The 15,954-nt window shown below is 42.7% G+C and overlaps 1 protein-coding gene across 3 annotated transcripts in view; it reads left to right on the top strand.

Annotated features, from left to right (window-relative positions):
• Positions 1 to 638: 638 nt before the first annotated feature.
• The window catches only part of LOC147120007 (STE20-related kinase adapter protein beta-like), a 28,491-nt gene continuing 13,175 nt past the window's right edge, over positions 639 to 15,954 (top strand). The window contains exons 1-8 of one of the 3 annotated variants that reach the window (XM_085985502.1): positions 639 to 657; positions 1,321 to 1,405; positions 4,238 to 4,293; positions 10,504 to 10,584; positions 11,600 to 11,696; positions 13,820 to 13,941; positions 14,598 to 14,706; positions 14,831 to 14,954. In XM_085985502.1, coding sequence (XP_085841628.1) covers positions 4,282 to 4,293; positions 10,504 to 10,584; positions 11,600 to 11,696; positions 13,820 to 13,941; positions 14,598 to 14,706; positions 14,831 to 14,954 — 545 coding nt within the window. In that variant the 5' untranslated portion in view covers positions 639 to 657; positions 1,321 to 1,405; positions 4,238 to 4,281. Of the gene's footprint in view, positions 658 to 786; positions 943 to 1,320; positions 1,406 to 4,237; positions 4,294 to 10,503; positions 10,585 to 11,599; positions 11,697 to 13,819; positions 13,942 to 14,597; positions 14,707 to 14,830; positions 14,955 to 15,954 lie in introns of those variants that run through there. The other 2 variants (XM_085985500.1, XM_085985499.1) reach the window with 2 other exon arrangements.

Raw genomic sequence — 15,954 nt, forward strand, 5'->3', positions numbered from 1 at the left:
AACTCTTTCTTGAATACATTGTTCCACGGAAGCTCACCGTAAGCTCGAGGAACAGCACCTCATCTTCCGATTAAGCACTTTACAGCCTTCCGGACTCAATATTGAGTTCAACAATTTCAGATCATAACCTCGGCCCCTATTATATTTATATATATATTTTTTATTATCCACATCTTTGTTTTGTGCCCTTCCCCCCCCCCGCATGGCAGCTGTCTCTCATTCTGCCAGCGCATTTCACACCTAATCTAGAGCCGTCTTTTGTCTCTTTACTAGTCCTATCACCATCTCGCCACGTTTTGAGTACCTCTTAATGTCTCTTCACTTTTGTTCTTTCATCCCCATTTCCCAGCCCCCAAACTGGCCTTTTAATGTTTCATTTTCTGTGTTTTTTCAGTCCTGACGAAGGGTTTCGGCCCGAAACATTGACTTTATTTCTCTCTCCACGCATGTTGCCTGTCCTGCTGAGTTTTTCCAGCATTTTCAGTTGTTATTTCAAAATATAACGGCTGCCGCTGGCGCCGGGGAAGGTTGGTCGCGCTGTCGCGAGATTTGCAGCGGGACGAAGATGGCGGCCCGCCGACCCCCCTTGAGGAGGGAGGAACTCTGTGACGTCACAAGCCGGGGTTCGCTCCCTCTCCCTCCCCTCCCCCGGGCAAGGTGAGAGAGAGACGTAGCAGGGCTCCGATAGAGGAAGAAGAGGGAAAGCGTTGGGGGAGAGAACCGTCGCCCCGGTGGGCTGGAGACACGGCCTTGGGAAATGGAGGGGAGGAGCAGGAAGACCTTTAAAAAGAAAGCCGGCGCGCCTGGCGGGATGAAGTGCTCGGCGTTTGCCCGTTGCCCCCCAGTGCTCGAGCTCCCAGGGTCCGAGGCCTGGCCGGCTCCCAGCCCCAAGCCCAGCCCGGCCCCCCGGCCTGTGGCGACTCCAGGAGGGCCCCAAATGAGGTATCAGGAGTAACACATGGACAACAGTCAGACACAATGACATTTAAAGCCATGATACTGGGAAGACATCTCTTCCCCGCCGCCACCTCCCCCCCCCCCCCAAGAACTTGGTGTTGAAGGAATGACTAGGGCGCTTTTCCGGGAATGGGGAGGGGGCTATGCTTTAAATGCCTTCGGTCATTAGAATCTGTGATCGATCATAGACTTTTTTTGTAAAATCGCCATAAAAAGTCACTGCTTATTTACAAGCAAACAGTATATATGTAAGAAAGATGCCAACTTTTTGCAGTTGTTGACTTCAATGACTCGCCTCCACTTAATTGGGGGTGAAACGACTTTCCGTAGAATTGGTGGCTTAATTTTTATTTTATTTTACAGTGCCTTCGATTGGCTGATCAAGGTATTAGAAGCAGAAGTTCATTCCATTTTCGAGAGTCCAGTGTGTTTCTTGAGAGGCAGAAGGGTGTGTATTGAAGTACTGATCTTTTTCCTAGCTATCGTTGACATTCTTTGCAAATGATGCAGTACATTTAGTACTGACATCAATACCACAGCAATATTTTTTTTTAACATTTGGGTGACATATAAGAGGGTGGATGGCACTGGTCAGGAGAGTAAGAGGAAATTAATGATAAAACAAAACTTCACTCTGCACATTTAAAAAGCAAGTCTCTCCATCAAGTGCCATACTGGTGACTTTTAGATCTAGTTGCTGTGTTTCCTGCTTTAAAATTGTTGGTCATAGGCAACCTGGGAGTAGAAATTTTGTATGGAGTTCTTTAGTGCTGTTGTTAGAAGCATAGAATGGTTATAGCACAGAAGGCGGCCATTTGGCATCATGCCCGTGCCGACTCTCAGCTAGTCCCATTCCCATGCTCAGTCCCTGTAGCCCTGCAAGTTTTTTTCCTTCAGATACTTATCCAACTCCCTTTTGAAAGATAAGATTGAGTCTGCCTCCACCACCCTTTCAGGCAGTGCATTCCAGATCTTAACCACTTGCTGCGTAAAAAAGTTTTTTCTTGCGTCGCCTTTGGTTCTTTTGCCAATCACATTAAATCTGTGTCCTCTGGTTCTCGACCCTTCTGGCAACGGGAACAGTTTTTCTCTATCTACTCTGACCAGACCCCTCATGATTTTGAACACCTCTATCAAATCTCCCCTCAATCTTCTCTGCTCCAAAGAGAACAACCCCAGCTTCTCCAGTCTATCAACATAACTGAAGTCCCTCATTCCTGGAGTCATTCTCGTAAATCTTTTCTGCACCCTCTCTAAGGCTTTCACATCCTTCCTAAAGTGTATAGCCCAGAATTGGACACATACTCCAGTTTCATCATCATTTCCACACTTTTGTACTCTATACCTCTGTTTATGAAGCCCAGGATCCTGTAAGTCTTTTGAACTGCTTTCTCCACCTGCCCTGCCACCTTCAATGATTTGTGCACATGTACCCCCAGGTCTCTGTTCATGCACCCCCTTAGGATTGTACCATTTAGTTTATATGTCCTCTTATTCTTTCTACCAAAATGTATCACTTCACACTTTTCTGCGTTAAATTTCATCTGCCACGTGTCTGCCTATTTCACCAGTCTGTCTTCCTGAAGTCTATCACTCTCCTCCTCACTGTTCACTATACTTCCAAGTTTTGTGTCATCTGCAAATTTTGAAACTCCTGTACACCCACGTCCAAGTCATTAATATATATCAAGAAAAGCAGTGGTCCTAGAACCGACCCCTGGGGAACACCACTGTATACGTTCCTCCAGTCCGAAAAACAACCGTTCACCACTACTCTGTTTCCTGTCACTTAGCCAATTTTGTATTTATGTTGCCACTGTCCCTTTTATTCCATGGGCTTCAACTTTGCTGGCGAACCTATTATGTGGTAGTTTGTCGAACGCCTTTTGGAAATCCATGTACACTGTCAACTGCATTGCCCTCATCAACCCTCTCTGTTACCTCATCAAAAAACTCGGATCAAGTTGGTTAAACACAATTTGCCTTTAACAAATAAAAACAGAAAATGCTGGAAACACTCAGCAGGTCAGGCAGCATCGTGGAGAGAGAAACAGAGTTAACGTTTCAATTGATGACCCTTTGTCAGAACTGGAAAAAGTTGGAGAAGTAACAGATTTTTAAGCAAGTGTGGGGCAGGGAAAGAGAAGAGGGGAGGAAAGAACAAAGGGAAGGTCTGTGATAGGAAAGCCAGCATGGATTTACCTTTAACAAATCTGTGCTGGCTTTCCTTAATTAATCCACACCTATCCAAGTGACTTAATATTTTCCCTGATTACTGTTTCTAAAAGCATCCTCACTACCGAGGTTAAACTGACTGGCCTGTAGTTGCTGGGTTTATCTTTACACCCTTTTTTGAACAATGGTGTAACATTTGCAATTCTCCTGTCCTCTGGCACCACCCCCATATCAATGCAGGATTGGAATATTATGGCCTGTACCTCTGCGATTTCCGCTCTCCATTCCCTCCGCATCCTAGGATGCATCCCATCTGCTCCTGGTGATTTATCTATTTTTAAGTACAGCCAGCCTTTCTAATACCTCTTTATCAATTTTTGTACTAGCAAGTGTCTCCACTACCTCCTCCTTCACTATGTCTATGGCAGCATCCTCTTGGTGAAGACAGATGCAAAGTACTCATTTAGTACCTCAGCCATACTCTCTTGTTCAGTGTGACTTTGTAGCACTTCCCACAGTTCAATATTAGTGACTACAGAAGGGCAGGGAGTCTGTTTTGCAAAGATGGACAAGAGAAGGAGATGGGATGGGGGGGGGGGGGGCGGTCGCGGGGGTAGGTGTTAATGTTTGCTCTATTAGAGAAAGGATGGGGGGTGGGAGATGCACAAAAAGAACTATGACTGGTCTCTAAAGAGACTGTAAACACTGACCCTTGCTTTATGCTACTGTGTTTGGTATCCAGGGCTCTATGGAACTCTGTAAACAAGCTAAAAACAAACAAACACCATATCACGGAAGTACTTGCCCATAGTGTTACCTCGCCTTAAGTTCACTGCAGTATCTGTTGCTGCTTAAAATATATTGTAAAAAGGATTGTTTTTCTTCCCAATTTTCTTTATCCATTTTATTGCTATTGCTGTGGCTGTTTGATTTCATATGACATTCAGTACCTGAAGGAATATAGGATCAAAGGTAGTACAGCTTTATGTATTTTTACAGGGGACTACAGAAATATCTACCGTGCATTCATTATGTTGGCCTGTGTTTAATCTGCAGCCAAATAAAGCAGCGGACTGTCCTTCACACATATACTTATCATTTTCAGGATTGCTGTGCTCATATGAGTCACCAAATGTATCAGGAGCTTCCATGTCTTTTCTGGTAAGTCAACCCAAAGTTGTTACAAAAATGCCTTATTCTGAATACAACCACAGTCCTGTATTCCTGAACAGGTAGCAGTGGTTGCACATCATGTTATATGGGTGTAGAGTACAAAATTTCATCAACAGTGATGAAATGGATAATTCCCAAAAACTGAAATAATTGCATTTATGTAGCGCCTTTCATGACCTCGGGATGTCCCAAAGCGCTTTACAACCAATGAAGTACTTTTAAGTGTAGTCACTGTTGTAAGGTAGGAAACACGGCAGCCAATTTGTGCACATCATGCTCCCACAAACAGCAATGTGATAATGATCGAAAATATTTTTTTAGTGATGTTGATTGAGGGATAAATATTGGCCAGGACACCAGGGATAATCCCCAGCTCTTCGATATAGTGCCATGGGATCTTTTATGCACACCTGAGAGAGCAGACAGGGCCTTGGTAAGATGGCACCTCTGACCATGCAGCACTCCCTCAGTACTGCACTAGAATGTCAGCCTAGGTTTTTGTGCTCAAGTCTCTGGGACTTGAACCCACAACCTTCTGACTCAGAGGCAGGAGTGCTACCAACTGAAGAGTGAACACTACCTGTATTAGCATGAGAATAACTTAATTAGACCCCCATAGTCATTACCTCTGTGCTGCAGAGATGTAGAAGTTGTGGGAAAGAGACTGATGGCATCAGGGTGGCAACATCACCAAGGTTAGGTACTCAAAAGGGACCTGGGACAAAGGAGGAAAGAGGAAGAAGAAATGTACAATACAAAACTCTGGAGAGATATAAAAGAATTAAAACCAAAATGAAATATAATGCAAAAACATACAGTACAGGAGTTGGGAAATAAAAGTGAAGATCTAGGGAAAGGAATAAAGACAGCAAATAAATCAAATGTGAGAAAGTTGTGCAAATGGGAAAAATGGTCAAATGGAAACAAAAGATGTTGGCAAATTAATAAGAATATTCCAGGTAAAAAAAAAAAATACAAAGTGATGGGGAGGTCTGGGATATTCTGAGAAGATTGGTTTGATGGTCCTTTTTATTATATCCTCTCTGGAGCACAGTGGTAATGACTATGGGGGGGTCTAATTAAGGGCTGGGCTGGTATTGTAAAGATCTGGGTCAACAATTTGGGATATTTAATATATTAAATTAATATTACATATTACAAAAAGGATATAGAGACTCTGGAGAATGTGCAAAAAACATTTACAAGATTGATACCAGAACTGAGAGGTTATAAATATCCAAAAAACCTGAACAGGCTGGGCTATTTTCTCTAGAAAAGAGACGGCTGAGGGGTGACCTAATAGAGGTCTTTAAAATTATGCAGGTGTTTGATAGGGTAGACATAGAAAAGATGCTTCCACTTGTGGGGGAGTCCAAAACTAGGGGCCATAAATAGAAACATAGGAAAATAGGAGCAGGAGTAGGCCATTCGGCCCTTCGCGCCTGCTCCGTCATTCAATATGATCATGGCTGATCCTCTATCTCAATACCATATTTCTGGTTTCAAGAGAGCAAAAAATAAAAATGTCAGTGGAGAAGGCAATAGAGCAAGGTAGCAGTGGGGGAATTAAAAACCAGAGCATGTCAGGAAGGGACAGAATGTATATAAAGATAAAGGTAAAGTAGTAAAGGGGGTAAAAGCAGGAATAAATTGTCACAAAACATATTTAAAAGTTCTTTATCTGAATGCACGCAGCATTTGTAACAAAATAGACGAGTTGACGGTACAAATAACTACACATGGGTATGATCTGGTGGCCATTACAGAAACATGGCTGCAAGGTGACCATGACTGGGCACTAAACATCCAGGGGTATTTGACAATTAGGAAGGACAGACAGAAAGGAAAGGGAGGTGGGGTGGCTATGTTAATAAAGGATGGAATCACTGCAATAGTGAGAAGTGATATTGGGTCAAAGGATCAGGATAGTGAAACAGTTTGGGTGGAGATAAGGAATAATAAGGGGAAAAAGTCACGAGTGGGCGTAGTCTATAGGCCTCCTAACAGTTGCAACTCTGTTGGTCGGAGTATAAATCAGGAAATAGTTGGGGCTTGTAATAAGGGAACAGCTATAATCATGGGGGATTTTAACTTTCATATTGACTGGGCAAATCAAATTGGGCAGGGCAGCCTTGAGGAAGAGTTCATAGAGTGCATTAGGGACGGGTTCCTTGAGCAGTATGTTACTGAACCAACCAGGGGGCAGGCAATCTTGGATCTGGTCCTGTGTAATGAGAGAGGATTAATAAAAAATGTCCCAGTAAAGGATCCCCTTGGAATGAGTGACCATAACATGGTTGAATTCCAAATTCAGTTGGAGGGTGAGAGAGTTGGATCTCAAACCACGGTGGCATAGTGGTTAGCACTGTTGCCTCACAGCGCCAGGGACCCGGGTTCAAATCCGGCCTCGGGTGACTGTCTGTGTGGAGTTTGCACATTCTCCCCGTGTTTGCGTGGGTTTCCTCCGGGTGCTCCGGTTTCCTCCCACAGTCCAAAGATGTGCGGGTTAGGTTGATTGGCTATGATAAATTGACCCTTAGTGTTAGGGGGATTAAATACGTGGGGTTACGGGGATAGGGTGGGATATGTGTTGGTGTAGGGGTTACGGGGATCGGGTGGGATATGTGTCGGTGCAGGCTCGATGGGCCGAAATGGCCTCTATCTGCACTGTGGGGTTTCTGTGATTTGATTCTGTGAAACCAGTGTACTAAGCTTAAATAAAGGAGATTATGAAGGTATGAGAGCAGAGTTGACTAAAGTGGACTGGGAAAATAGATTAAAGTGTAAGACGATACATGAGCAGTGGTGTACATTCAAGGAGATATTTCACAACTTTCAAGAAAAATATATTCCACTGAGGAAAAAGGGGCGTAAAAGAAAAGACAGCCATCTGTGGCTAAGTAAAGTAATAAAGGATAGTATCCGACTGAAAACAAGGGCATATAAAGTAGCCAAATCTAGTGGGAGGATAGAAGATTGGGAAGCATTTAAAAGCCAGCAAAGAATAACTAAAAGATTAATTAAGAAAGGGAAGATAGATTATGAAAGTAAACTAGCAAAAAATATAAAAACAGATAGCAAGAGTTTCTACAGTTATATAAAAAGAAAAAGGGTGGCTAAAGTGAATGTTGGTCCCTTAGAGGATGAGACCGGGAAATTAGTAGCGGGGAACATGGAAATGGCAAAAACGCTGAACAAATATTTTGTATCAGTCTTTACAGTAGAGGACACTAAAAATATCCCAACACTGGACAAACAGGAGGCTATAGGGGGGGAGGAGTTAAACACGATTAAAATCACTAAGGAGGTGGTACTCGGTAAGATAATGGGACTAAAAGCGGATAAATCCCCTGGACCTGATGGCTTACATCCTAGGGTCTTGAGAGAAGTAGCGGTAGGGATTTCGGATGCATTGGTGGTAATTTTCCAAAACTCCCTGGATTCAGGAAAGGTCCCAGCAGATTGGAAAATCGCTAATGTAACGCCCTTATTTAAAAAGGGAAGTAGACAAAAGGCTGGAAACTATAGACCAGTTAGCCTAACATCTGTGGTTGGTAAAATGTTGGAGTCCATCATTAAGGAAGCAGTAACAGGGCATTTGGATAAGCATAATTTAATCGGACAGAGTCAACATGGATTTATGAAGGGGAAGTCATGTTTGACAAATTTGCTCGAATTCTTTGAGGACGTAACAAACAGGGTGGATAAAGGGGAACCAGTGGATGTGGTGTATTTGGACTTCCAAAAGGCATTTGACAAGGTGCCACACAAGATTACTGCACAAGATAAAAAATCACAGGATTGGGGGTAATATTCTGGCGTGGGTGGAAGATTGGCTATCTAACAGAAAACAGAGAGTTGGGATAAATGGTTCATTCTCGGGTTGGCAATCAGTGACTAGTGGTGTTCCGCAGGGGTCAGTGCTGGGACCCCAACTCTTTACAATCTATATTAACGATTTGGAGGAAGGGACCGAGTGCAAAGTATCCAAGTTTGCCGACGATACAAAGATGGGAGGGAAAGCAGTAAGTGAGGAGGACATAAAAAACCTGCAAAAGGACATAGGCTAAATGAGTGGGCAGAAATTTGGCAGATGGAATATAATGTTGGAAAGTGTGAGGTTATGCACTTTGGCAGAAAAAATCAAAGAGCAAATTATTATCTAAATGAAAAGAAACTGCAAAGTGCTACAGTACAAAGGGATCTGGGGGTCCTGGTGCATGAAACACAGAAGGTTAGTATGCAGGTACAGCAGGTGATCAGGAAGGCCAATGGAATCTTGGCTTTTATTGCAAGGGGGCTGGAGTATAAAAGCAGGGAAGTCTTGCTGCAGTTATACAGGGTACTGGTGAGGCCACACCTGGAATATTGCGTACAGTTTTGGTTTCCATATTTAAGAAAAGATATACTTGCTCTCGAGGCAGTTCAGAGAAGGTTCACTCGGTTGATTCCGGAGATGAGGGGGTTGACTTATGAGGAAAGGTTGAGTAGGTTGGGCCTCTACTCATTGGAATTCAGAAGAATGAGAGGCGATCTTATAGAAACATATAAGATTGTGAGGGGGCTTGATCGGGTGGATGCGGTGAGGATGTTTCCACTGATGGGTGAGACTAGAACTAGGGGGCATAATCTTAGAATAAGGGGCTGCCGTTTCAAAACTGAGATGAGGAGAAACTTCTTCACTCAGAGGGTAGTAAATCTATGGAATTTGCTACCTCAGAGCTGTGGAAGCTGCGACACTAAATAAATTTAAAACGGAGATAGACAGTTTCCTAGCTGATAAGGGAATAAGGGGTTACGGGGAGCGGGCAGGGAAGTGGACGTGAGTCTAGGTTTGGATCAGCGATGATCCTATTAAATGGCGGAGCAGGCCCGAGGGGCCGTATGGCCTACTCCTGCTCCTACTTCTTATGTTCTTATTATGTTCTTTCCCCCCCCCCCCCCCATACCCCTTGATGCCTTTTGTATCTAGAAATCTATCTATCTCCTTCTTAAATATATTCAGTGATTTCACCTCCACAGCCTTCTGTGGCAGAGAATTCCACAGGTTCATCACCCTCTGAGTGAAGAAATTTCTCCTCATCTCAGTCCTAAATGTCCTACCCTGTATCCTGAGACTGTGACCCCTTGTTCTAGACTCCCCAGCCAGGGGAAACATCCTCCCTGCATCCAGTCTGTCTAGCCCTGTCAGAATTTTATACCTTTCAATGACATCCCCTCTCATTCTTCTAAACTCTAGTGCATACAGGCCTAGTCGACCCAATCTCTCCTCATACGGCAATCCTGCCATCCCAGTAATCAGTATGGTGAACCTTCACTGCACTCCCTCTATGGCAAGTATATCTTTTCTTGGGTAAGGAGACCAAAACTGCACGCAGTACTCCAGGTGTGGTCTCACTAAGGCCCTGTATAACTGTAGTAAGACATCCTTGCTCCTGTACTCAAATCCTCTTGCAATGAAGGTCAACATACCATTTGCTTTCCTAACTGCTTGCTGCAACTGCATGTTTGCTTTCAGAGACTGGTGTACAAGGACACCCAGGTCCCTTTGTACATCAACATTTCCCAATCTATCACCATTTAAATAATACTCTGCCTTTGTTTTTTCTACCGAAGTGGATAACTTCACATTTATCCATGTTATACTGCATCTGCCATGTATTTGCCCACTCACTCAACTTGTCTAAATCGCCTTGAAGCCTCTTTGGATTTATTAGTGACTATCTTATATATGAAGCAATCAGGGATTCGGGGGAAACTTCTTTACTCAGTGAGTGGTTAGAATACAGAACTAGCTACCACATGGAGTAGTTGAGACGAATAGCATAGATGCATTTAAGCAGAAGCTGCATAAGTAGATGAGGGAGAAAGGAATAGAAGGATATGTTGATAGGATTAGATGAAGTAGGGTGGGTGGAGGCTCGTGTGGAGCATAAACACTGACATAGACCCGTTGGGCCAAATGGCCTGTTTCTGTGCTGTAAATTCTATGTAATTTGTCCTTGATGCTGGCTTGTATCCCATATTGGATGGGTGCTTACAACCTTCTGTTGGTTTGACTCACATCAGTGACCTTCTTGGACATCAGAAATCCACTTCCAGACTCCATTCACCTCCTGTCCCCTTCATCTAGGTTTTAATTGCTCTTTAACTTTGCATTTTAAGTTTCTTTTGTGCTTTTTTTTTTTCTCTTTTAAGGATTGTTCCTGCATTTCCCAGACAGAAATAGAATCAATTGATGTTGGAAGCCAGGTAGACGGGATAGACCGTCTGCATCTGGTAGGTTGTGGTTTTCACATGATGTTAGCGCTGTGGGAGAGGTAGGCATACATAAGCGGTAGTGGCGTCTTTTCATTTGGCGGAAGCGTTTTCTGGCCTGTTTTTGCAAAGTAATCTTGTAGTGGACCTTTTATTGAGTGCATATTGGACACATTCACATTATCCTGGAACTGAGCTGAATAGTGCCAGACTGAGAACATGAGTTTCAGTGCGTATGACTGTTTGTCTCCAACAGTCCAGTTAGGTTTGGAAGGGATCCCAACGTAAGCTGTCTATTCATATGTGCGTATGTATAACCTGTATTATGAGACAGAGACACACAAGCAGAAGCTTTCTCCGAGGGATGCTATGTATTGAGAAAAAAAAAACTCATTATTGGTAATGCAAAACATTATGGGGCAGATTATCTTCCTTTGAGCATAGGTGTAAATTATTGCTTGGACAGAGCAGAAATAGTTTGGGAGGACTGTCTATTCAAATTAATGGACAGAAAATTAGGCAGACTTCTTATGAATCTGCAGTCCTCCCTACCTGATTTTCCTCCATGCACTTGCGTGCAAGAGAGGAAATTCTACCCCATATATGAAACCTGCAGGATCAGGCTCACTGCATTATTTCAGCTGCTTCTGAATAATGTGCATCAAGTTACAATACAGAAGTATTGTGTATAATAATAGTATACTTATTTACTGTGTACAGTTGTAGAAGATGTGTATAGTAATTATTAGACTTCAGGCTATAGCTTTTCTCAGGAACTAGTGAATACATGTCTAAACTACAATGCAACTCAGATATTTGATTAATTTAATGATCCTTGTGCAAGTAAACTCTCAAGGTTGGGTACCAATCCCAATTTTTTTCTTGTTCCCTGCCAGCTGCCTGACATCAAAGCTTACCTGGGAGTGTTTAACACTGGATGCGATACATACAAGAATAGTATTTAATTGACTGCTGTTCTTCCTGTCCTGAGCACATACTCATCCAGTAATAATGTGCTTTCTTTTACTCCACACAGAGAGATGAACTTTCAGCACATTCACAGAGCCCTCTGCGAGATGCAACGATGATGTACACAACCAGTGCCAGTCACTATGAGCTTCTATCTGAACTAGGTAAAAATACTTTCTGAATTTTCTTCATTCGGTAATGCCATCACAGACAGTGCTTGAATGAAGAATCCTAGAATGTTACAGAATAGAAACAGGCCATTTGGCCCAGGTAGTCTGTGCTAATACAAAAGCAAAATACTCTATGCTGGAAATCTGAAATAGAAACAGGAAATGCTGGAAATACTCAGCAGGTCAGGCAGCATCTGTGGAGAGAGAAACCGAGTTAACATTTCAGGTTGATAACCCTTCATTAGAACTGGAAAAAGTTGGAGATATAACAGGTTTTTAAGCAAGTGTAGGGGCAGGGACAGTGGGTGAGGGGAGGAAAGAACAAAAAGGAAGGTCTGTGATAGATGGAAGGCAGGAGAGATTAAAAGACAAAAGGGATGATGGTGCAAGGCAAAAAGAGATGGTAATGGGGCAAGTTAAGAAACAAAAGATGACTCTAGATGAGATGCAAATGGCAATGGCAGAATGATCGACAGCTGCCATGTGAGAGAGAGAGGGGAAAAATGATTGGGGCTGAGGTTATGGTCTGAAATTGTTGAACTCAATGTTGAGTCCAGAAGGCTGTAAAGTGCCTAATCGAAAGATGAGGTGCTGTGCTAATGTTTTCTTCACAAGATACCTAGCCTAATCTCACTCTCCTGTTCGCTCCCCAAACCCTTTAACATTTCTCTTTTTTAAAAGCAGTTCCATTTTAAAATGTATTAACTCAACGCGATCTGCGGCAGAGAATTCCACATACCCACTCTGCGTCAAATAAATTGTGTCTAAACCTAGAGTAGCAGCTGCTGTAGATACTAGAAATGTTTTAATCCAATATCTTCCCCCCCCCCCCTTAAGGCACAGGAGTGCAGTTCTACTGGTGACCGTAGCCCTTTGTACCTTGTCCAGTAGGCATTTTTCAGGTGAGTCAAAATGGTATGTGTAGGCAGGCTATTTGACTCTGGATGGCATCACCACAAGCTAAACCTGTTATCAACAGATGCATACATGTGCACAGTTTGCAGAAGATTTCACTAGATATTGATTAGAAGTGGAAAATATGCCTGATTTTCTTCCTAGCTCAAGGATTCTGAAGCCAAAAGGAGCACCCAAACTGCCCTTCCATCTGAAATTATTTAACAAATAATTTGCATTTATATAGCACCTTTCATGTCCTCTGGACAAATAGCACCATGTGACCTTTTAGATCCACCTGATCAGGCAGATGGTGCCTCAGGGTAACTTCTCCTCCATAAGATGTCTTCCCTTCTTCCCTGACAATGCAGCTCTCCCTCCGTACAACACTGAAGCATCAGCTAGATGATATGCTCAAATCCTGGAGTGGAGTTTACTCACCATTGACCAGGGATAGATATAACAACTTTCTGATGGCACATTTACCCACTGTGCCATCAGGAATTCAGCCTTTTAGTAGTGTCAGGTGTGCTGGGGTAATTAAAAAAAACTAATGATCCAAATAAATTAAGTATAGGATACAGTTGCATCACAGATACAATGTGACAATTTGTCAATCTAGAAAGTTACACCATGCCTTGGACGATAAAAATGTCTGGGGCGTTGGGGGGAGGAGGGCACAAATAACATTTGATTTTCTAAAGAATGAATTTGCATTTACATAGCACATTTTCATGTCCTCAGGATGTTATAAAGTGCTTCACAACCAATGAATTACATTTGAAGTGTAGTCACTGTTCAAATGCGGCAGCCAATTTATGCCCCACAAGATCCCACAGATGACAATGAGATAAATGACCAATTAATCTGTTTGAACGGTGTTGGTTGAGGGATAAATGTTGCGCGTGACACTGGGAAAACTTGCTTTCCTTCAGATAGCGCCGTGGGACTTTTTTAATGTCCGCCCGACCTGGCAGACGATTTAAGATCTTGCTTCAAAGATTGTACGTGCCTAAAGACACAATCTGTAGAATAAAATGCGTAAGACTTGGCATTATATTATCACAAGCCTGGCTGGCAGCAGTAGGCTCTATTGGTGAGGATCAACAGGCAGGCCTGTTACTGTCTGTCAATAGAGAAGAAAGACTGCATTTATATAACTCCTTTCACAACCTAAATATTTGGTTATCGTTTCTTGATATTTTTATTTGTTTTTGTGTTAGGAAAGAGTTTTAGTAATCTAACCACGGTGAACCTGGCTAAACACATCCCATCTGGTAACATGGTAGTTGTAAAACGCACTAATATGGACACCTGTTCTGAAGAAAATCTGTCCTCCTTGCAGGTCAGTATAGTAGAAATGTAAAGAAGCAGAGTACATTTTAAATGTATAAAATATTGGTTAATTGAGCTCAGCGCTTCTAAAACTTATTAAATGGTTACATAGAGATATCTGAATAAGTATCCTGATATGCATCTCTGAAATGTTTCCCTGCCCCCTCTTCCCTGAAGCCTTACCGAATGTCCCTTTTTCACATGTGAATGTTGGTGATTTATTTGACCTTGGAGTGCATCATTTGATGTACAGACACAGACACTTTCCAGTAGGGGGTCGCTGGATAGAAATCGGGACATGAAAACTGGCTGACCTTCCCACCCCCCCCACCCCCCTTCCCTTATGCAGGAATGTTGAAGCCAATTGTAGCACGTCAATTGCTATCCAGACTAAGAACACCAGTCATCAAACTTACACCTCAATGAACCAATGAGTTACAGGCTCCGTGCAACGTGACATTACATAGCCATGATTTTTCCCAGAGATCTGTAAGTTTTAAAATAAAGAACAGCCAAAGAAAAAATATTGCTGGCATGGTAAAGGAACAATGCAGCCTTCTCTCCTCGTGCAGGAAACTGTGCATTATTTGTGTTTCCCTGAACGTGGCCACAACAGTGCCCTGAACATGATGTGCCTTACTTAGAGAATTTATGCTTTACTTTCAGAATGAACTTCTCGTCTGGCAATTGTTCAGGCACCCAAACATCCTGCCACACAGAGCCGTTTTTGCAGAGGGCAGCGAGCTATGGGTCATTGTGGCATTCACAGCTTACGGTAAGATAAAACCTGGAGAGGGAGCTTCCTCTGTTACAATCTGCTGTGTGTCCTACATTTTGTACTTAAAAGCCACATTTAACCAATAAACATGTCCTGAGTTTGCTTTTCTGACCTTGTGTAGGTTCTGCCAGCAGCCTCCTAAAGTTATATTTTACTGAAGGCATGAGTGAAAGTCTCATTGCGCATATTTTTTTTGAAGTCCTGAAGGCATTGGATTATATTCACCGAATGGGATGCATTCATAGGTAAATTTAGATTTTAAGCCAACCAGTCTTTTGTTTTTGTATGAACTTTCTCCCTCCATTCCCCCCCCCCCCCCCCCCCAAAAAGAAAAATCTTTCTCACTGCTGTCGTCACTGTCACATTTTTATAGCTTCCAAAAACAGGTTTCTGGAGAAGGTCCAACCTCATGATAACCTTTAACCTGTTGTGTTCATTTTTGAGCATACGCTTATGCATTAGTGTGGTTGAACTAGCTGCACCATGATACTGCTTTGATTCTTTAGAGACAGATATGTGATGTAAACAGCCCTGAGTGATAAATCCAGTGATCTCCTGGTTCTCCGTTTATACCTGTTATAAAAATGTGACTTAAAATTGCGAAGAGAAGCTCATGGAGAGTGACCAACATAGGCAATGGTTTATACTTCAAACAGTGTGTACTGTCTCCCAAAAGGCATAGTAAGGGACTTTTATATTGTTGCTCATTCAACAAGTGGCATTTTTATAGCGCTTTTATGTAGTAAAACGTCCCAAGGTGCTTCACAGGAGTGTTATCAGACACAATTTGACATCAAGGCACATAAAATGTTAGGGCAGATGACCAAAAGCTTGGTCAAAGAGAGAGGTTTTAAGGAGTGTCTTAAAGGAGGAAAGAGAGGTAGCGAAGCGGAGAGGTTTAGAGAGGAAATTCCAAAGTTTGGAGCCTAGGCAGCTGAAGGCATAGCTGCCAATGGTGGAGCGGTGAAAATCAGAAATGTGCAAGAGGCCAGAATTGGAGCGTCGTTAGACTGGAGGAGGTTACAGAGATGGGGAGGGGCGAGGTCATGGAGGGCATTCAGTATGGATTACGAGAAAATGGTATCTGCATTTATCCTATAAAAACCAACTCTCTTAACTCAGTTATAGAATAAGAGGCATTTTTTCTCCAGCAGTGTAAACATTGCTGCTCTCCCATGAGCCAAATGAAACAAGTGTACAGTGTTAGCATGCATTCATGTATTTCTTTGTAATGTTGAACCTTTT

This window comes from Somniosus microcephalus, chromosome 4, assembly GCF_052327205.1.
Source record: "Somniosus microcephalus isolate GS21.2 chromosome 4, FLI_Smic_1.0, whole genome shotgun sequence".
NCBI classification, from domain to species: domain Eukaryota; kingdom Metazoa; phylum Chordata; class Chondrichthyes; order Squaliformes; family Somniosidae; genus Somniosus; species Somniosus microcephalus.